The sequence below is a fragment of the Oncorhynchus tshawytscha genome, linkage group LG07 (assembly GCF_018296145.1).
Source record: "Oncorhynchus tshawytscha isolate Ot180627B linkage group LG07, Otsh_v2.0, whole genome shotgun sequence".
Taxonomy (NCBI): domain Eukaryota; kingdom Metazoa; phylum Chordata; class Actinopteri; order Salmoniformes; family Salmonidae; genus Oncorhynchus; species Oncorhynchus tshawytscha.
The window spans coordinates 23970563-23990615 of record NC_056435.1 but is presented as its reverse complement, the minus strand read 5'-3'; the positions used below and the strand labels follow the sequence as shown (position 1 = coordinate 23990615).

The following is a 20053-nucleotide window of genomic DNA, read 5'->3' as shown; positions in this document are numbered from 1 at the left end:
ATAATCTACCAAAATTGTGTGCGCTGCATTTCCTTCAGACTATAGGCAATGCGATTTAAAACAATCAAAATCTTTTTTTTTTTAAGAAACTAAATATCTTCTGTGGCCAAATCATGCTTTAGTCGTCTATTTGTAATGATTCTATGTATTTTTAAAATTTTATTTAACACGTATGCTTCCCCTAGCCTTATGGATGCTGCCTATTCTTGCATAAAAACGTAACTGCACAACCTGCATTTATTATTTGATGACATTTTGTTTTTGTGGGCCATTCTAACAAACAAAAATTCCACACATATATTAGTAGGCTATATGTAAAGACCAGATTAAATTCAGAATAGTCTGATGGGTGAGAATATCATCAAATTCTTGTGAAATTGTGAATGAGAGACTGATGAAGTGTGTGCAGCCTGCGCAAGATGCAGAGCAGAGCTCATGCCTTTCATGCAACATTATGTGGCATTAGAATGTATTAACAATCAAAACATATAGCCATAAATTTGTATTACAATTAAAATTGTATTAATAGCTCTAAATTACGCATATAGGAGGAACTGTTTCTTCGTTAACCGGTCAATACAATACAATATTGCTGGGTTGCAGGCATTGAACCAATGTTCAATACAGAATAGCCAAATGTGCCCACTCCCTTGGAAATCTTTGGAGAAAATATCCTTTCTATTTAATCAGGTATATTCAATTGTATTCTTCATACTATAAAATAATATAAAATAATGCCTCGGAATTCAACGCTAATCTTGTCTGCTAAACTAACTAGTGTAGCCCACAGCCATATGGAGCTATGTGTTTCCCGCAAATTAGATTTTTAAATGTTATTCAATCAGAAGCCTTTTGTCTCTCTCTCTCAGAGCACACATCAAGTGGCTCACTCATCACAGCAGGGGCCACTTGCCAGCGGAACAGGCCCCGGCGAATCAGGCCCACGGGCTGGGCAGACACTATCATTAGAGGAATCATGAGGATAATGCTCATTAGGACGTTTTGAAACTTTTGAGTGAAGTGACCATGTAATGAATGTTCAACATGCATGACAGAAATTACAAATTTAACTTGCGCAGTCGGGTCAAATGGTCGCAAAATGCCAAATGGTTGCAGTTTGGACAACTCGCCCCTTGTAGCTATATTGTAATCAAAGTTGTGTCAAAATTAGTGGCCTGATAGGTTTCAGCAAACTACTAGCTAGCATTATCAATCTGTTATTAGCCTACCTTAGCGTAGGCTATATATTGGGATGATGCACTTTTGGATTTCTCTTGAGGTCGGCAGTATTTTTCCTGGTCAACTTGTGGGAGCAAACACTGTCTTCTCCCATGGAAACATTGCATTCGGTCTTGTTTGAATCTGCACGATACGTAAAGTGGCTCCAAACATCTTCCCTTTTTCTACCGGGAGCTTTTACCACCAGGAGAGTAGCCATGGCATGTGCCTTATATGCATCAGTGATTTGTTGCCTCTAGATTGCAAGTAACACTGAAAAGATCTCAATCTTTCCAAAAACTCTTGCCCAGTCCATTTACTAGTCAGATTTTAGTCACAGAGATAACTTAGTCTCGTCTCATTTTCGTCAACCCAAATGCAAAAGGATTTTGGGTATAATCACTCTTGGTATACGTCTTCATTATTTTAGTTGATGACACTGCAAGCCACTACAGCTGTTGGATGATATGAATAGGTACTCAGTCAGGACCTCTATGGTTAACTTAATAGATCTCAGGAGAAATTCTGAAAGCCATTAATGCCTGTGTAATGACTCATGCAATAACTGAAGCACAGAACAATTGGATGAATTGGTCTCTGATATGTTTCGATAAGATTATGAAGTCGATATTGCTTGACAGTTTTCCTCTTTCCTTTTTGTCTTTCAGGAATCTACTAGATAAAGACACATTCTCCAAATCTGACCCATGTGAGTATGACTCAACCTTTTATGTGCTCCTTCCCTGTCTACCTTCCTTCCTCTCTCTGTCTGTCCATCTGTCGCTCCGTCTATCTGTCCTTCCATGCCTCCTTCCCTCCTTCCCTCCCTCCATGCGTCCCTCCCTCCCTCTTTCCCTACCTACCTCCATCCGTCTACCCCCCCCTTCCCCATCCCTACCTCTCTGTCTGTCCATCTGTCTCTCCGTCTATCTGTCCTTCCATGCCTCCTTCCCTCCTTCCCTCCCTCCATGCGTCCCTCCCTCCCTCTTTCCCTACCTACCTCCATCCGTCCACCCCCCTTCCCCATCCCTACCTCTCTGTCCCTGCATGATAGTTGACTTGAGGAGTAGATGTTAGCTTTGCCTTTAGCCTCCGTCTGTTGTTTGCTCAGTGTTTTGGAGCTAAAACTTTTGTATTCATCTGCGCTGTTCAATCTGCCAGCATCTATTTCTGATAGTCTTTCTGCCCTGTATGTCTCACTTTCTCTTTCACAATCTCTATATCACTCTCTCTCTCTCTCTCTCTCTCTCTCAATCTCACTCTTTATCTCTCTCTCTCTCTTTCTCTCTCTCTCTCTCTACTCTCTCTACTCTCTCTCTCTCTCTCTCTCTCAATCTCACTCTTTATCTCAATCTCACTATTTATCTCTCTCTCTCTCTACTCTCTCTACTCTCTCTACTCTCTCTCTCTCTCCCTCTCCCTCAGTGTGTGTGCTCTACACCCAAGGAGTGGAAACCAAGCAGTGGAGAGAGGTGAGCATACACACGCAAACACACACACACACACACACACACACACACACACACACACACACACACACACACACACACACACACACACACACACACACACGCACACACACACACACACACACACACACACACACACACACACACACACACACACACACACACACACACACACACACACACACACACACACACACACACTTCTAAAGTTCAATGATTCCCTTGCAGTGGGGTATTGACTGTTTGTGAGGGAAATAGCTTCTCTTTATTTTTGTCCTTTTTTTCCAAATACCAATCAATTTAGCCCCGTGCTGACATTTAAAAGTTTAAACTTTAGGATTAGTTTTGGAATAAATGTAGCTTTAACTCTTCACACACCTACCTCTATACTCAACATATACAAGCCACAGCGTGAGATTCAAAATAGGACAAACTCATTACTGTAAGAACCTTTCTGTGTACATGTGTGTGTGTGTGTGTGTGTGTGTGTGTGTGCATAGGGGGATGATATGTTTATTCAGAGCTGTTTAGTGGAGATCTGACAAGCTTGACCTTTTCAAGCCTTATACCGTCTGATTTGCCTGTCTGTGACATCCTAGCTGTACAGTCCAGGCGAGAGAACACGACCAGTTCCCACCGCCAGTGTCTGTGTGCTACCATACCGATCGCTGCCTGTGTAATCGCAGTATAAGTTCCCGCAAAGGGAGAAACTCAAAGTTCCAAACTTTTTAAAGTAAGTGACCAGGTGACAGTCAAGGATAAGGTTGAGGGGGGCTGTCCTGTGAATCAGAACCCCCTCTAGTGCTGCCAGTGTGTTTTCCAGTGTGTTTGCCAGTGTGTGTGCATGTATGCTGGAAGTCTGTCCAGACAGTTTTGAGACATATTGAGCATCATAGCATAAAGAACTTACTCTCAGCACACTGATCACTCTATCTATTACTACAATGTGTCTCTGGGAACACAGGACTGGCAAGACAGAATAGAGCTAGACCGAGGAAGAAAGAGAAATTGATAGATCCGTTGAATGGAGAGAGAAAGAGAAAGTGAGGGAGAGAGAGAGAGAGGGGGGTGATAAAAGAGAGAGAGAGGGGGGTGATAAAGAGAGAGAGAGGGGGTGATAAAGAGAGAGAGAGAGGGGGGTGATAAAGAGAGAGAGAGGGGGTGATAAAGAGAGAGAGGGTGGGGTGATAAAGATAGAGAGGGGGGTGATAAAGAGAGAGAGAGAGGGGGTGATAAAAGAGAGAGAGAGGGGGGTGATAAAGAGAGAGAGAGGGGGGTGATAAAGAGAGAGAGAGAGAGGGGGGTGATAAAGAGAGAGAGAGGGGGTGATAAAGAGAGAGAGAGAGGGGGTGATAAAGAGAGAGAGAGGGGGTGATAAAGAGAGAGAGAGAAATAGAGAGGAAACAGAAAAGCCATGATGACACACATCCAAATGCTACAATCCTCAACACCCTAATTCAGCTGCTGAACAGAAAAACACCCTCCGAGAAGAACATCAATGAAAGCCAATAGAGGGGATGCAGTATTCTATTACTACAAACTGCCTATCGGAAGACAGAACTCTACCCTGTTATCACAGTGTCACTCTGTTCCTGGTTCTGCTAGGGACAAGGAGGTTGGGGGCACCTTAATAGGGGAGGATGGGCTCGTGGTAATGGCTGGAGCGGAATCATTGGAATGGTATCAAACACATCCAACCCACCATTTCCAGGTGTTTGATACCATTTATTTGCTTTGTTCTGGACATTATTATGAGCCGTTCTCCCCTCAGTAGCCTCCTATGTGTCACATGCAGGGATTTCAACTGGTTTAGACTTTACTGTGAAATGCTAATGAGACCTCCGCAATAATGCAGAGTTGAAAAATAAAATAGTAACACAAGAAGAATAACATAAAATGCATATGAGAATGGAGCTATATGCAGGGAGTACCAGTACCAGATCAATGTGCAGAGGTACGAGGTATTTGAGGTAGACTTGTACTTCAAGGCAGGGTAAAGTGACTAGGAATCAGGATAGATAATAATATGGTATTTGAGGTAGATATGTACTTGAAGGCAGAGTAAAGTGACGAGGCATCAGGATAGATAATAATTATATTCCAGAAAATTATGTCATGGCTTTAGAAGCTTCTGATAGGCTAATTGACATAATTTGAGTCAATTGGAGGTGTACCTGTGGATGTATTTCAAGGCCTACCTTCAAACTCAGTGCCTCTGAAATTTGTAGACCTCCACAATTCTGGTTCATCCTTGGTTCATCCTTCCAAACGCCTGAAGGTGCCACATTCATCTGTACAACCAATAGCATGCAAGTATAAACACCATGGGACTACGCAGCCGTCATACCGCTCAGGAAGGAGATGTGTTCTGTCTCCTAGAGATGAACGTACTTTGGTGCGAGAAGTGCAAATCTATCCCAGAACAACAGCATAGGACCTTGTGAAGATGCTGGAGGAAACAGGTACAAAAGCATCTATATCCACAGAAAAAATAGTAATGTATCGACAAAACCTGAAAAGCCGCTCAGCAAGAAGCCACTTTTCCAGAACCGCCATAAAAAAAGCCAGACTACGGTTTGCAACTGCACATGGGGACAAAGATCGTACTTTTTGGAGAAAAGTCCCCTGGTCTGATGAAACAAAAATAGAACTGTTTGGCCATAATGACCATCATTATGTTTGGAGGAAAAAAGGGGAGGCTTGCAAGCCGAAGAACACTATCCCAACCGTGAAGCACGGGGGTGGCAGTATCATGTTGTGGGGGTGCTTTGCTGCAGGGGGGACTGGTGCACTTCACAAAATAGATGGCATCATGAGGGAGGACAATTATGTCGATATATTGAAGCAACAGCTCAAGACATCAGTCAGGAAGTTAAAGCTTGGTTGCAAAATGGGTCTTCCAAATGGACAATGACCCCAAAGTTGTGGCATACTGGCTTAAGGGCCACAAAGTCAAGGTACTGGAGTGGCCATCACAAAGCCCTGACCTCAATCCCATAGAAGATTTGTGGGCAGAACTGAAAAAGCGTGTACGAACAAGGAGGCCTACAAACCTGACTCAGTTACACCAGCTCTGTCAGGAGGAATGGGCCAAAATTCACTCAACTTATTGTGGGAAGCTTATGGAAGGCTATCCGAAATGTTTGACCCAAGTTAATAAATTTAAAGGCAAAGCTACCAAATACTAATTGAGTGTATGTAAACTTCTGACCCACTGGGAATGTGATGAAATAAATAAAAGCTGAAATAAATATACTATTATTCTGACATTTCACATTCTTAAAATAAAGTGGCGATCCTAACTGACCTAAAACAGGGAATTTTTACTAGGATTAAATTTCAGGAATTGTGAAAAATGGAGTTTAAATGTATTTGGCTAAGGTGTATGTAAACCTCCTACTTCAACTGTGTATATATACTGTATATAGTTCTGGTAGCCTTAATTGACTGTTTAGCAGTCTGGCTAATTAGCAGTCTGGCAAATTAGCAATCTAGCTGTTTAGCAGTATGGCAGTTTAGCAGTATGGCAGTTTAGCAGTATGGCTATTTAGCAGTCATGGCTTTGGGCGGGTAGAAGCTTTCTCGGAGCCTGTTGGTCCGAGAGCCAATGCTCTGTTACTGTTTGCCGGATGGTAGTAAGGTGAAAAGTCTATGGCTTGGTTGGCTTAATTCTGTGGCCATTTTTGGCTGCCTGATATAGAGGTCCTGGATGAAAAGGAGCTTGGCATCAGTGATGTATTGGGCTGTCTGCACTACCCTCTTCACGACTCCTCGGATGTGTGTGGACCATGTTAGCGTCTTGATGTGGATTGGGGCTTGCTCTCCCTTTTTTCTCCTATAGTCCACAATCAGCTCCTTGGTCTTACTGATGTTGAGGGAGAGGTTGTTGTCCTGGAACCACACTACTAAGTCTTTGACCTCCTCCCTGTAGGCTGACTCATCGACATTGGTGATCAGGCCTACCGCCCTGAGGGGCCCCCATGCTCAGCGTCAGCGTTGCGGAGGGGTTGTTGCCTACCCTCACAACTTGAGGCTGGGCCTTTAGGATGTACAGGATCTTGTTGTAGAGGGAGGGTTTCAGTCCCAGGGTCCCTAGCTTGTTGATGAGCTTGGAGGGGACTATGGTGTTGAATGCTGAGCTGTAGTCTATAAACAGCATTTTCACATAGTTCACATATTTACAGAAGTATGTAGACACCCCTTCAAGTTAGTGGATTCGGCTATTTCAGCCTCACCCATTGCTGACAGGTGTGTAAAATCGAGCACACAGCCATGCAATCTCCATAGACAAACATTGGCAGTAGAATGGCCCTTACTGAAGAGCTCAGTGACTTTCAACGTGGCACCATCATATGATGCCACCTTTCCAACAAGTCAGTTCCTCAAATTTCTGACTTGCTAGAGCTGCCCCGGTCAACTGTAAGTGCTGTTATTGTGAAGTGGAAACATCTAGGAGCAACAACGGCATAGCCGTGAAGCGGTGAGCCACACAAACTCACAGAACAGGACCGCTTAGTTCTGAAGCGCGTAGCACGTAAAAACCGTCTGTACTCGGTTGCCTCTGGATGAACTGTTCATCGGGCTTCATGAAATGGGTTTCCATGGCCGAGCAGCCACACACAAGCCTAAGATCACCATGCGCAAGGCCAAGCGTCGGCTGCCCCCGTCCCCCGAGCGAGGCCCATACAGAAATGGTTTGTTGAGATTGATGTGGAAAAACTTGACTGGCTTGCATAGAGCCCTGACCTCAACCCCAGTGCAGACTATGAGCCAGGCCTAATCGCCTAACATCCGTGCCCGACCTCACTAATGCTCTTGTGGGTGAATGAAAGCATGTCCCCGCAGCAATGTTCCAACATCTAGTGGAAAGCCTTCTCAGACGAGTGGAGGCTGTTATAGCAGCAAAGTGGGAGGACCAACTCCATATTAATGGCCATGAATTTGGAATGAGATGTTCAACAAGTAGGTGTCCACATACTTTTGGTCATGTAGTTTTCCCCCCTTCAGGTGTGAAGTGCAATTGAGATTGCGTCATCTGTTGGGGCGGTATGCAAATTGGAGTGGGTCTAGGGTGACTGGGATGATGGTGTTGATGTGTGTCATGACCAGCCTTTCAAAGCACTTCATAGTTACAGATGTGAGTGCTACAGGGTGATAGTTGTTTAGGCAGGCTCTTGGTAACAGGGACAATAGTGGTCCACTTGAAACATGTTGGGATTACAGACTGGGACCAGGAGAGATTGAAAATGTGTGTGAAGACACTTGCCAGCTGGTCAGCGCGTGCTTTGAGAACAAGGCATGTTATTCTGTCTCTGATTGTTAACCTGTTTAAACATTTTGCTCACACTGGCTTGAAAAGGGAGGGACAACTCTCCTGGTAGATTAAAGGGTCTGCAGTTTACTATGAGGTATTCTTTATCAGGTGAACAAAAGCTTGATATTTCCTTCACACTTGAAGCAGCACACCATTTGTTATTCATGAAAAAAAACACACTCCTTTCGACTTCCCTGAAGACTCCTGCCGCTGCTCGGAGAATCCACCGTCATCATCCAGCCACGTTTCAGTAAGACAATATTGCAGCTCTTCAAATCTCTCTGTCAGGAGACTCTAGATCGAAGCTCATACACCCCCCCCCCCTCCAATTATTATAATAAATAATAATATAGAGTATATATTTATACTTTTTTTAATGAACTAAGTCCAGCTTTTAACCTACTCTTGAAAGTTGTAATAGTAGAATGCACAATGCACAATGCAATTTCGAAAATTGGGTAGGGCATCATCAATTCCTCTTGTTGTGTTAGTAATTGCATACCTTCGAGAGCTATTTATAAATTGTCAGAAAATGTCCAGATCAACTAGCCCAAGTCAGACAACGGTTTTTCTATTTCAATTTTTTTTAGCCCATAGATACTGTATGCATTTTTTTCTCACTGAAATACATGAATACACATTAGGCACTCAAATACATGAATATACATTAGGCATGGCAAAATGTATAGAATTGTAAGAAAATGTGCTTTAAAACTGCAAACATTTATTTGCCCCCCACAACAAAATGTGTAGAAATTGCAGGAAATAAACTTTAAACCTAGAAAATTATCTCGACCAACAAGAACAGTTTGTGTCATAGAAATGGCTCGGGATGTTCCCCAAAACTGGAAGGGGGGCCCGGAGTGACACATTTTGGGAACCCCTGTCTTTACCTCAAGGGATTTTATCCTGCATGATTAAATAAAGGCTAAATGAGGTTAATCTCTGCATTTAGAGAGGATGCATTGATTGCAAATGTCACCAAGAGTAATTACAAAGTAAACACACAGAATCCCAAATGGCAGATCAGTTGTTTACTCCGATAGGAATAGCAATGGAAAAAAAAAAATGCCAATGAGGAGGCGTTGTTCACATTACATATTGTTATTATTTAATGAGTCTGTACGTCAGGAGATTAGAGCTGTAAACCCACAGCTATGTATCTTGTAAAAAGGTCATTTATTTCCATAATGAAAAACAATTTGCATCATCTGAACAGTTCAAGTAACTTTGCTAATGTGTCCAATTTAAGTTGTTGACTTCTCAAAGTTCAAACCACTTCTGGTCTCCAAATACGTAGGCAACTTTGACTCTTGGGACTCCCTTAAATAGTACAACTGAAGCCCCTCTCTATTACATCTTGTCCTCCAACTTCAGAGAATGGAGACGTTTTAACCTCAATCCTCTCTAGCTTTTATAACTGGCCCTGCTCGGAAAATGACTAGCTTTCTCTAGAGTGTGAGCCAGGCAAGCACGGTTGGGAAATGGCTGTTTTATTCATGCATTATCAGAGAGGCTAGGTTTCTCTTCCTCTCTATTTCTGTCTTTCTCTGTCGCTCTCTCTCGGTTTCCTCTCTCACACCTTCCCTTCTCCCTCCATCTCTCTCTCTCTCCATTTCTCTCCCTCCCCCTCACTTTTCTCTCTCGCTTTCTGTTTCCCAGTCTGAATAATTCATGGATCAACACAAATAGCTGTGAACAAACTGCAGCCCACCTCTGGGCACAAGCCTCTAGAGTCTACCGCATTCAACTACTGGGTTTCTACACCACACAACCATAATGCTGCTGTTTCACCACGCTGTACACTTGTTAAGGGCTTCAGATGTCGGCCCCATTTTACTTAGAAACCAGACTGAAACAGCGATTTTTTTTTTCAGTAGTTTACAAAACATTTATAGCATGTGTCCCAAATGGCACCCCATTCCCAATGTAGTGCACTACTTTTGACCAATACACCATATAACCACTGTGCTGCCTCTCTGTACTTGTTTCCCCATACATTAGACATTGGCCCATTTTACACGACCACTGCAGACGGCACTGCCTCCCTGTTAAGGGATGTAGACAGACGTTGCCCCAGTTTGACTCCGAAGCAACCATATTTCAGCCGTTTATTTACAGTCTCAATTCATATGAGATCAATGGGTGTACTTCACCCCACTGTATCTCCTCATAGAGAGTTGCAATCAGAATCAGACCCCTTACTGGGCGACATAGTCTTTGTTTCAGACATGTTTAAATGTGTAGTCAGAGAATCCCATTACCATATTGGCTTACCAGGTCTCCATGATTGAAACCGTATCTTACAGCAGCTATATTTAGAGAAGTGGTTGTAACCCCTACCTTATATTTAGGATTCCTCCATGGGCTTTACCAACAGTGTCATGTCACTCACACTGTCCTCTTTCGGAACTAGGTGGGGTGTGTGATTGGGTGACTTCCAAGCTTGCTGGCTTTTTTCCTGGATCTGCAGCCGTTCGTGTAGGAGTGAGAATCCCAGTAATTAACTGGGTTTAACCCCCCGCCCATCTCCCCCTCTCTTTCTCTTTTCTCAGCTCCCCCTCTCTTTCTCTTTATTCTCTACTCCCCCTCTCTCTTTTCTCATCTCCCTGTCTCTCCCTTTTCCTGGTCTCCGGTGCTAATTCCGCCTCTTTCTCTAACCCATCTCTCGTACTCTGTCTTTTCATGTCTCTTGCCAACTCTGCCCCTCTGTATCGCTCTCTCTCTCCTCCCTCTCACCCTTCATCTCTCTACACTCTCTCGCCAAGCCCTCTCTCCTTCCCCCTCTTCGTCCCTCTTCTTCCCTCTTCCTATTCTTTCTCTCCCTCTCTTCCCCTCCTTCCACTCCTCTCCTCTCCTCCCCCTCCCTCCTCTCTCTCTCTCTCTCTCTCTGGAGGGTGAGTTGAGGTGATGAGTGGGTGTTCTCTGCCTCAGTAATTAGAATGGGAGAAAAGAGACGAGACAGGATCAAAGAAACACACTCACACAACAAGAGTGTGTGATGTGTTGGTATTCACGGGGTGATACTCCTAATCATCCCTCTTCTGTCTCTCTCTCTGACAGGTGTGTATGTGTCGGAGAGAGAGATAGATATGTATAATGCTGAATAATGCTTCCCCCCCCTCTCTCTCTCTCTCTAGTTTGGGAGAACAGAGGTGATTGACAACACTCTAAACCCAGACTTTGTCAGGAAGTACATCCTGGACTATTTCTTTGAGGAGAAGCAGAATCTACGCTTTGACTTGTGAGTGATTATTTCTTTTAAACACCGGCCCTGATGAGTCCCCACATGACAACCCTCCCTCTGTTCCCTTTCTTTCTCTTTCTCTGTATGTATCACTGTCTCTGTATCTTTCTCTTTCCCCCTCTCTGTGTTTCCCATTCAATTCAATTCAAGAGGCTATATTAGCTTGGAAAGTGTAGGGACTTACATTGTGAAAGCAAACATGAAGAACCATATTGGGGCGGCAGGATAGCCAAGTGGTTAGAGCTTTGGACTAGTACCCGACTAGTACCCGAAAGGTTGCAAGTTCAAATCTGTCATTCTGCCCCTGAACAGGCAGTTAACCCACTGTTCCTAGGCCGTCATTTAAAATAAGAATGTGTTCTTAACTGACTTGCCTAGTTAAATAAAGGTAAAATACATTTTAAAAAGACACGTTCCGTTACACTGTAGTGACTATTCTGTTCCTTGTTGGCCTCATGTTCACACCGAGAGGAATCCTAGAGACGGTTTCCTCTCCTTTCGAATGGTGTTTAGTCATGAATAGTAAACATCAGACAGACACGATAGTGGTTGGCACACAGCTGTCTCATTCTCTCACACATAATGTATCCAGGAGGAGGTAGTGCAATAACAGGGCTAGGATTGGACTTTGGAACGAAAACTATAACAGTAAATGGCTGGGCGATGATGGAATATGGCGAGCTAATATAATATTCACAGAACATTATGAATCTTCTCTTTTGGAGTTTAACTGTGAACAGTTAGTTAAAGTGATCTATGACTTCTATGATAAAAACGTAGGGAAATAAAAACACATGTGGCTTTGGTTTCAATCCTCAGCCAGTCCCATCCAGCGAGAACAGAGGGGAATGGAGGAGCAAGGACCTCCCATAGAGGTTCAATTCAACCCTGTCAGACGAATACGATCACCCCAATTTGTATAGTGTAGAAGTACGCAGAGTCGGACATAATGAGAAGCTACCCCCTTTTGCTCTGAGGTGATGACCCTTAGTAATCATCCTGATTCATGATCGGTATTGCGTCACATGCTATAGCATGTGCGGCTCTCGTCTGATTCTGGGCTGTAGTGGTCTATTGTATCACGGCCTGTTTCATCGTCACAGGGCTCACAAAGTGGATGTCCTTCTCCTCGATGTCTCTATGTTCAAGGAGTTAGAGAAATGTATTCAAGTGTCCCTCCACAGTGACACAGTGACGCAGAACACAGCTGGAGAGAATAAGAAACGCATTGCGGACCACTCAAATTGAGCTTTGAGACACTAAGAAACAACCAGTCAAAACATGTTACGGGCCTCATCTGTAATGCATTACGTCATCTATACCCGTGTATGCATCAACAAAATACAGTGGGTCAAAGGTCAATTAGGCAGTTCTAAAGAAACGGAGGATAAGGTGGCAGGTTTGGTGCAGGCCTTTACACTCACGTGCAGGGGATCAGGCCCATGAACAACTAGCCTCCAATGGTGAGATATCTTCCCACTAATAGGAAGGTGAAATAGATAACCAAGATGAAATACGACCCCCTTAGCATTTACTCACGTACACTGATAGATGTGAAAATATTAGATTAGGGTTTCCTAAACTCGGGTCCTCGGGACCCCAAGACACGCACGTTTCGGGTTTTTTGCCTAGCACTACAAAAAATAATCAACTAATCATGAAGCTTTGATCATTTTGAATCAGCTTTGTAGTGTTAGGTTAAAAAAGTGAAACGTGCATGACTTGGGGTCCCGAACACAGAGTTTTGGGAAACGCTGGATTATACGGATGCTGGATATATGGACGCTGGATTAATGAGCCACGGAGAAACTTCATCTACCAGAGGCCTCGTTAGAGATCCCTTTCTCTCTCTCCTTCTCTCTCTCGCTCTCTCTTTCGCTCACACACACACACGCACATGTAACCTGTGTTACCTATCTCTCCTCCAGATATGATGTGGACTCTAAAAGCCCAGACCTGTCCAAACACGTGAGTGACACACCCTCTCAGACCTACAGACACAGATGAACAGGTATTGGCCAATACTCCCAACAATAATCAACACAACTGACTTGAAACCATTGATTTTCAAAGTTATCATTGATCAATACAAGTTAACAGAATTTCCTGAACAAAATGATCAGAGCTAAAAGCGTAGGACTCATCATGGACAACTGATGGAATGTCCAGAGAGATGAAACATGAGAGTCCTGCACTCTGATTGGCCAAACTCTCCTTATCTGTGACTCTGGTCTGATCGTGAAGTTGCATGGTTTGATTAGTTGTGCCTGCTACATGTTGCATGTTCTGTCAACAAACTACCTTCATGGATTTATGCAAACCTAGTGGTTAGAGTGTTGGGCCAGTAACCGGAAGATTGCTGGCTCGAATCCCCGAGCTGACAAGGTAAAAATCTATCGTTCTGCCCTGAGCAAGGCAGGTAACCCGCTGTTCCCCGGGGCGCCGAAGACGCGAATCTCTGATTCAGAGGGGTACTTATTTTCCACCATAATTTGCAAATAAATTCATTAAAAATCCTACAATGTGATTTTCTGGATTTTTTTTCCTCATTTTGTCTGTCATAGTTAACGTGTACCTATGATGAAAATTACAGGCCTCTGTCATCTTTTTAAGGAGGAGAACATGCACAATTGGTGGCTGACTAAATACTTTTTTGCCCCACTGTATATATATATATATTATTATCCCATCTGGTTTGTTTAATAAAAGGAATGTGAAGTGATTTGTACTTTTGAGTATATTTTAGTAATTACATTTACTTTCGATACTTAAGTATATTTAAAACCAAATACTTTTTGACTTTTACTCAAGTAGTATTTTACTGGATGACTTTCACTTTTACTTGAGTCGTTTTCTGTTAAGGTATCTTTACTTTTACTTAAGTATGACAATTGGGTACTTTTTCCACCACTGCTTTGGTGCAGGATTTACATTCATATGCAGATGATTAGTAGTTGTACTACTGTTGTAGAATAATGTACCTTCTGTGTCCTCAACTAGACTAGAATTGATCATGAAATGCTTTAGTGCATTTGAATTGAATAAACAGGATGTATGAATCATCGTGTCACTATTTGACTGCTAATAAGAGGATAACAATCTTCACATTCTGTCGCTGGGGAGACTGTTGGATCAAAACAGTCGAACAGATTATTTGAGGCGTTTGCACACAAAGAGAAGATTTGCATATCTCCAATTGCATGATTTTCATGAATTCTATTCCTCCCGGATGTTTTTTTTACAGCTCTTATATGACACCTAATCTGTATTCTCTCCTGCTACACTTTCTGGTTTGAGTGGTGCTAGGTGTTCTGGGTATTGTAGTGTTTGTGTGTACATGATGTGTTCTGTTGTTGTTGTTGTTGTTGACCCTGCTGCCTGCTCTCCCCTGCCCTCTGGAAGCCTTCTGATCTCAACGTACGTCTCTGCCTCTTTCCTTTTCTTTTAGTACTGTAGCTATAGTATATTTTAGCTAGATACAGAAAACACAGGCAGCTGTAATGCATGTAACACATTTTAATAACCTCAGTATATTACCTCCCTCCCTTCTTTCGCTCTCGCTATCACCTTGTCCAATCTTTTCCCCAACTCCCTTCATTCCTGTTTACTTCCCCTCTCCCCTTGTTTCCCTTTTGTAACCCTATACCTCCTCCATCCTGTCTGTCTCTTCTTCCCTCCCTCTTCCCCCCTCTCTCTCTCTCCCTCCTTCTCCTCCCCCTCTCAGGACTTCTTGGGTCAAGTGTTCTGTACCCTGGGGGAGATCGTGGGGTCACCTGCCAGTCGACTGGAGAAACCACTGGGGTGAGTCTCTCTGATAATATCATAACTTTTTTTCAAACCGCTGTTGTCATAAATGAGACCATTACGGATGAAAAGTTGTCCACTGTTCTGTGGTGGTGAACGCCAGACCTCTGGGATATGGTTTCACCGCTGTCCATGATACTGAAATCTCTGATCCCCGCTATTTGCTTGTTGTTACCTTTTGCTCTTGTTGTCGCAAAGTCACACAGCCGTGTTTTCCACCTGTGTCAGTTGGGATTGTTTTTCTGGACCCCTGATGTTGCTGAAGTACCTGCCTGAAAAGTACCTACCTGCCTGGACCCCCTGCTGGTACCCAAAACTACTGGGTCCATTTCAAGGCTGTTGGTTGTCATTGTGTGATAATGAGAATAGACAGAATGTTTTACTCCTGTAGAGTCTTTTTTTCCCCTTTTTTTTTACATATTCTAATGAGACTATGTTGTCAGAAAAGGGACAGAAAGACATACAAATGAAAAATAATGAGAAAAGAAGATTACTTAAAATAAACAGAGAGGGAAGTAGAAGGAGAGAGAAAGAAACACAAATAAATCAAATTGTACTCGTTCCGACAAATTATTGTCATTAGAGAAAGGGGGCGAGGCGCTGAACCAGAATTACAACAATTAGTAGTAATAGCACCTTGGGATTAATTTAAGATACTCTTTGAAGAGGTAGGGTTTCAGACGTTTTCGGACGATGGGCAGGGACTCTGCTGTCCTGCTTCCACCTTAGGGGTGCCAAGACAGAGAAGAGCATTGACTGGGCTGAGCGGTAGCTGACCCCCCGAAGAGGTGGAATGGCCAAGAGATCAGATGTGGCAGAACAGAGTGCTCGGGTTGGGGTGTGGTTTGAGCATAGCCTGAAGGTAGGGAAGGGCAGTTCCTTTTGCTGCTCCGTAGGCAAACACCATGGTCTTGTAGTGGATGCGAGCTTCAACTGGAAGCCAGTGGAGTTTGCTGAGGAGTGGGGTGACTTGGGAAGGTTGAACACCAGGTGGGCTGTAGCATTCTGGATAAGTTGCCGGGGTTTGATGGCACAAGCAGGGAGCCCAGCCAACAGGGTTGAAATACTGTAGTCCAGATGGGAGAAGACAAATGTCTGGATTAGGACCTGCGCTGGTTCCTGTTTGAGGAACGTGCAGGGTCACGCCAAGGTTCTTTACACCTACAAGGGGGACACAGTGGAGTTGTCAACCATGATGGAGAGGTCTTGGAGCGGGCAGGTCTCCTCCGGCAGGGCGAGCAGCTCTGTCTTGTCAATGTTGAACTTAAGGAGGTGTGCCGATATCCAAGCTGAGATGTCTCCACGTCACCTGGTAGGTGACCTCCCAGGTAGGATGCAATCCAAGAGTGTGCAGAGCCTGAGACGCCCAGCCCCTGGTTAGGGTCAAGAAGATCATTCTGAGAGAGATAACGGGAGAGTTAGCAATAGATAGTACGCTCAAGTGTATTGGGAAGAAAAGAAAGAAGATACTGGTCTGTAGTAGTTGACGTCAAAGGGGTCGAGTCTTCCTTTCTTGAGGAGGGGAGCGACTTTGGCCATCTTAAAGTCAGAGTGGATGAAGCCAGTGGTCAGGGATGAGTTGATGAGGAATGGGAGAAGGTCTCCAGAGATGGTCTGGAGAAGGGGATGGGGATCGAGCGGGCATGTTCTTGGGCGATTGGATATCACAAGTTGCCAGATTGCATATGGAGAGAGAGGGGGCAAAAGAAGTCTCTTCTTTTCAAAGTGATTAACAAAGTTGCCCATGGAGAGGGAGAAGGGAGGGGGAGGAGGTTGAGGATTAAGGAGGGAGGATTAGAGGCAGAAGCTTGAAATTTAAAGTGATAGAAGGTTCTACGTAAGTTTAGTTGTCCGCCATGACCTCTCAGCTGCCCGCAGCCCTATTCTGTAAGCTCGGAGTGAGTCACTAAACCACAGAGCAGGAGGGGATGGCTGAACCAGCCAGGAGGAAAGGGGACAGTGAGAGTCATAGGATGTGGAAAGGGAGGAGAGTAGGGTCATAGAGGCAGAATCAGGAGACAGAAGGAAGAGATGATAGGATAGGAGAGAGAGAGAGAGCAAAGATTGCGATGGTGCATGACCATCTGGATAGCGGCTGAGTGGGTAGGGTTGGAGGAGAGAGGGAGGGAGGGAGAGAAAAATAAACAAAGTATTGATCAAAGACACGAAGGGGGGGTTGTAGTGAGATGTAGTTTTATGTCACCCAGTACGATGAGTGGTAAGCCATCTTCGGGAAATTAGCTTGTCAAGCTCATTGAGAAACGCTCCAGCCGCTGAGCGATAGATGGCATCAATGTAAAGCTTGAGTGGACAAGTGACAGTGACAACATTCAAATGAGGATGTGAGAGAGGGGGAAAAGATCAAATCTCTACAGGAGAAATGAGTAGCCCTGTGCCACCACCGCGATGACCAGATGCTCTTGGACTAATCAAGTGACGATAGAACAGCAGGAGTAGCAGTGTTCTCTGGGGTAATCCGTGTCTCCGTCACCAACAAAAACTGTAGAGACTTAAGGGCGACATAGGCTGAGATGAACCAGTTATGTTAATGTAGATCAGTCCACAAGAGCTTAGGTTGGGGCCTATATGACAGAACTGAAAGAGGGGATAAGAATGTGACATGAGTGAAAGTGGGGACGAGTGGGAGTGCATGAAGAGTGTGATTTGAGGGGGTTAGTTGAGGAGATGGGGAGAAGAATGTGTGACGAGAGTCAAAGTGGCAATCGTGGGAGTTTGTTTGCTCACTTCATGATTCAAGTACAACACTACATCTCCCCCCTCCCCCTACTCCAAGTATACAGCTGCTTTATTAAAACAGACATTGCATGTCTAATAAGAATCTGAAGGAGGCTTTGAAATGAAACCTCTAAAAATCCAAGCCATTGGCTTAAGCTAATGTACAGTATGGAATTGTTTTAAGATGGTCATACCATGGATCATTTAGCTATTTGATTTTGAATTTTAGGACCCCTTTAGGTATAAAAATATATATATTGAATTTGGCCTCTAGTACTATACCCATAGAAACCCATTGAATAACACATTCATAAATGGCATAAAAAGGCAGTAAAAAAATAAATCATAAGGAATCAGGTTTTGAAGGCTCAGGAAATACAGTGTATATTTGAGTTTTTTGGACACATATTTAACCCCTTATTTTTGTTGGCACAAAACTACCTCCAGACTTCCATTCATCTCTATGGGTTACCTTCAGACTAGTCACGGGACACTTCTGGGGGTCATAGAGCAAAACAAAGAACACCATTGTTGTTAGGTATGCGTAACTGGCTGTAAGGGAGTCAGGCGCAGGAGAGCAGAAGTTCGGTAGCCAAAGGAGCCTTTTATTTCAGCGAACAAAAACATGGCACTAAACAGAAGGTGGTTTGACATAACCCAGCGCAAACCAGTCTAGCAAGCACATACAACAAACAATTCCACACACAGACATGGGGGGAACAGAGGGTTATATACACATCTAATACTGAGGGAATTTTTATTTATCCGTTATTTTACCAGGTAAGTTGACTGAGAACACGTTCTCATTTGCAGCAACAACCTGGGGAATAGTTACAGGGGAGAGGAGGGGGATGAATGAGCCAATTGTAAACTGGGGATTATTAGTTGACCGTGATGGTTTGAGGGCCAGATTGGGAATTTAGCCAGGACACCGGGGTTAACACCCCTACTCTTACGATAAGTGCAATGGGATCTTTAATGACCTCAGAGAGTCAGGACACCCAAAAGACAGCACCCTACACAGGGCAGTGTCCCCTATCACAAATTTTTTTTGTTTTAGACCAGAGGAAAGAGTGCCTCCTACTGGCCCTCCAACACCACTTCCAGTAGCATCTGGTCTCCCATCCAGGAACTGACCAGGACCAACCCTGCTTAGCTTCAAAAGCAAGCCAGCAGTGGTATGCATGGGGGTATGCTGCTGGCAAATTGAAACCAGGTGTGTAGGAAAACAAGACAAGACAAATGGAAAAATTAAGGGTGGATCGGCGATGGCTAGAAAGCGGGTGACATCGACCGCCGAACGCAGCCCAAACAAGGAGAGGAACTGACTTTGGTGGAAGTCATGACAATCGTGTTCATGAGAGTCTTGTGCGCTGTGCCTGGCCCGCCATAGTAGTCACTAGTGCACGATGAGACAAGGATATCCCTGCCGGCCAAGCCCTCCCTAACCCGGACGGCGCTGGGCCAATTGTGCGTCGCCCCATGGGCCTCCCGGTCGCGGCAGGCTCAGCGGAGCCTGGGCTCGAACCCAGAATCTCTGGTGGCACAGCTAGCACTGTGCCACCAGAGATTCTGGGTTCGAGCCCAGGATAGGAGAGAGATCACTGCGCCACCCGGGAGGCTGACTCTTAAGGATTTTAATGAGATTTCATGAACCCCTTTCCCACGTTACTGTCCATTTCTTGTTTTTAAAGGATGGTAGAAGTGCTACACCTGGTGGAGAGAGATTGTAAGACAGAAATAGTTGCGTTATGCGTACATTACGACATGACACGTCAAGATGTAACGGAGGGTCAGTTTTTTAAAACTTTTCTCCAATACTATAGAGTCATTACCATGTCGATCAACGCTTGAATAGGAACCTAGTTCACACCCCCGATTTTGAAGTCAACACAGTCACTACAGTCCCATTAGTTTTCTTTGTAGACTTGTTTGAATTTTGCGGTTGCGCACATTTGTACAGAATGGGGTGAGTTTACGTTAGCCAGCTACGTTAGCTTTCTAGGTACATTAATTGATTTAGTTTGGTTGTTTTTAAGGTCAACTTCAAGATTTCCACCAAGGCCGTTGCCTCTCCGATCATAAACTCTCATTTAAGAATCACTCCGATGTGACGTTGTAAAATGTCATTCAAGGGCTGAGGGCCGATGGGTGTCTACTTTGAGTTTGGACTGCAGCCCTATTTGCCTCGTGGATTCGAACCAGCGACCTTTCAGTTACTGGCCCAACGTTTTTAACCGCTAGGCTACATAAATGTGTGTCCAA

At 44.2% G+C, this 20053-nt stretch overlaps 1 protein-coding gene across 2 annotated transcripts in view; it reads left to right on the top strand.

Annotated features, from left to right (window-relative positions):
- Positions 1-20053, top strand: part of cpne5b (copine Vb) — a 189470-nt gene that overhangs the window by 43345 nt on the left and 126072 nt on the right. Inside the window, exons 2-6 of one of the 2 annotated variants that reach the window (XM_042324199.1) lie at positions 1887-1927; positions 2644-2690; positions 11142-11245; positions 13177-13216; positions 14973-15049. In XM_042324199.1, coding sequence (XP_042180133.1) covers positions 1887-1927; positions 2644-2690; positions 11142-11245; positions 13177-13216; positions 14973-15049 — 309 coding nt within the window. Of the gene's footprint in view, positions 1-1886; positions 1928-2643; positions 2691-11141; positions 11246-13176; positions 13217-14654; positions 14666-14972; positions 15050-20053 lie in introns of those variants that run through there. The other variant, XM_042324200.1, reaches the window with a different exon arrangement.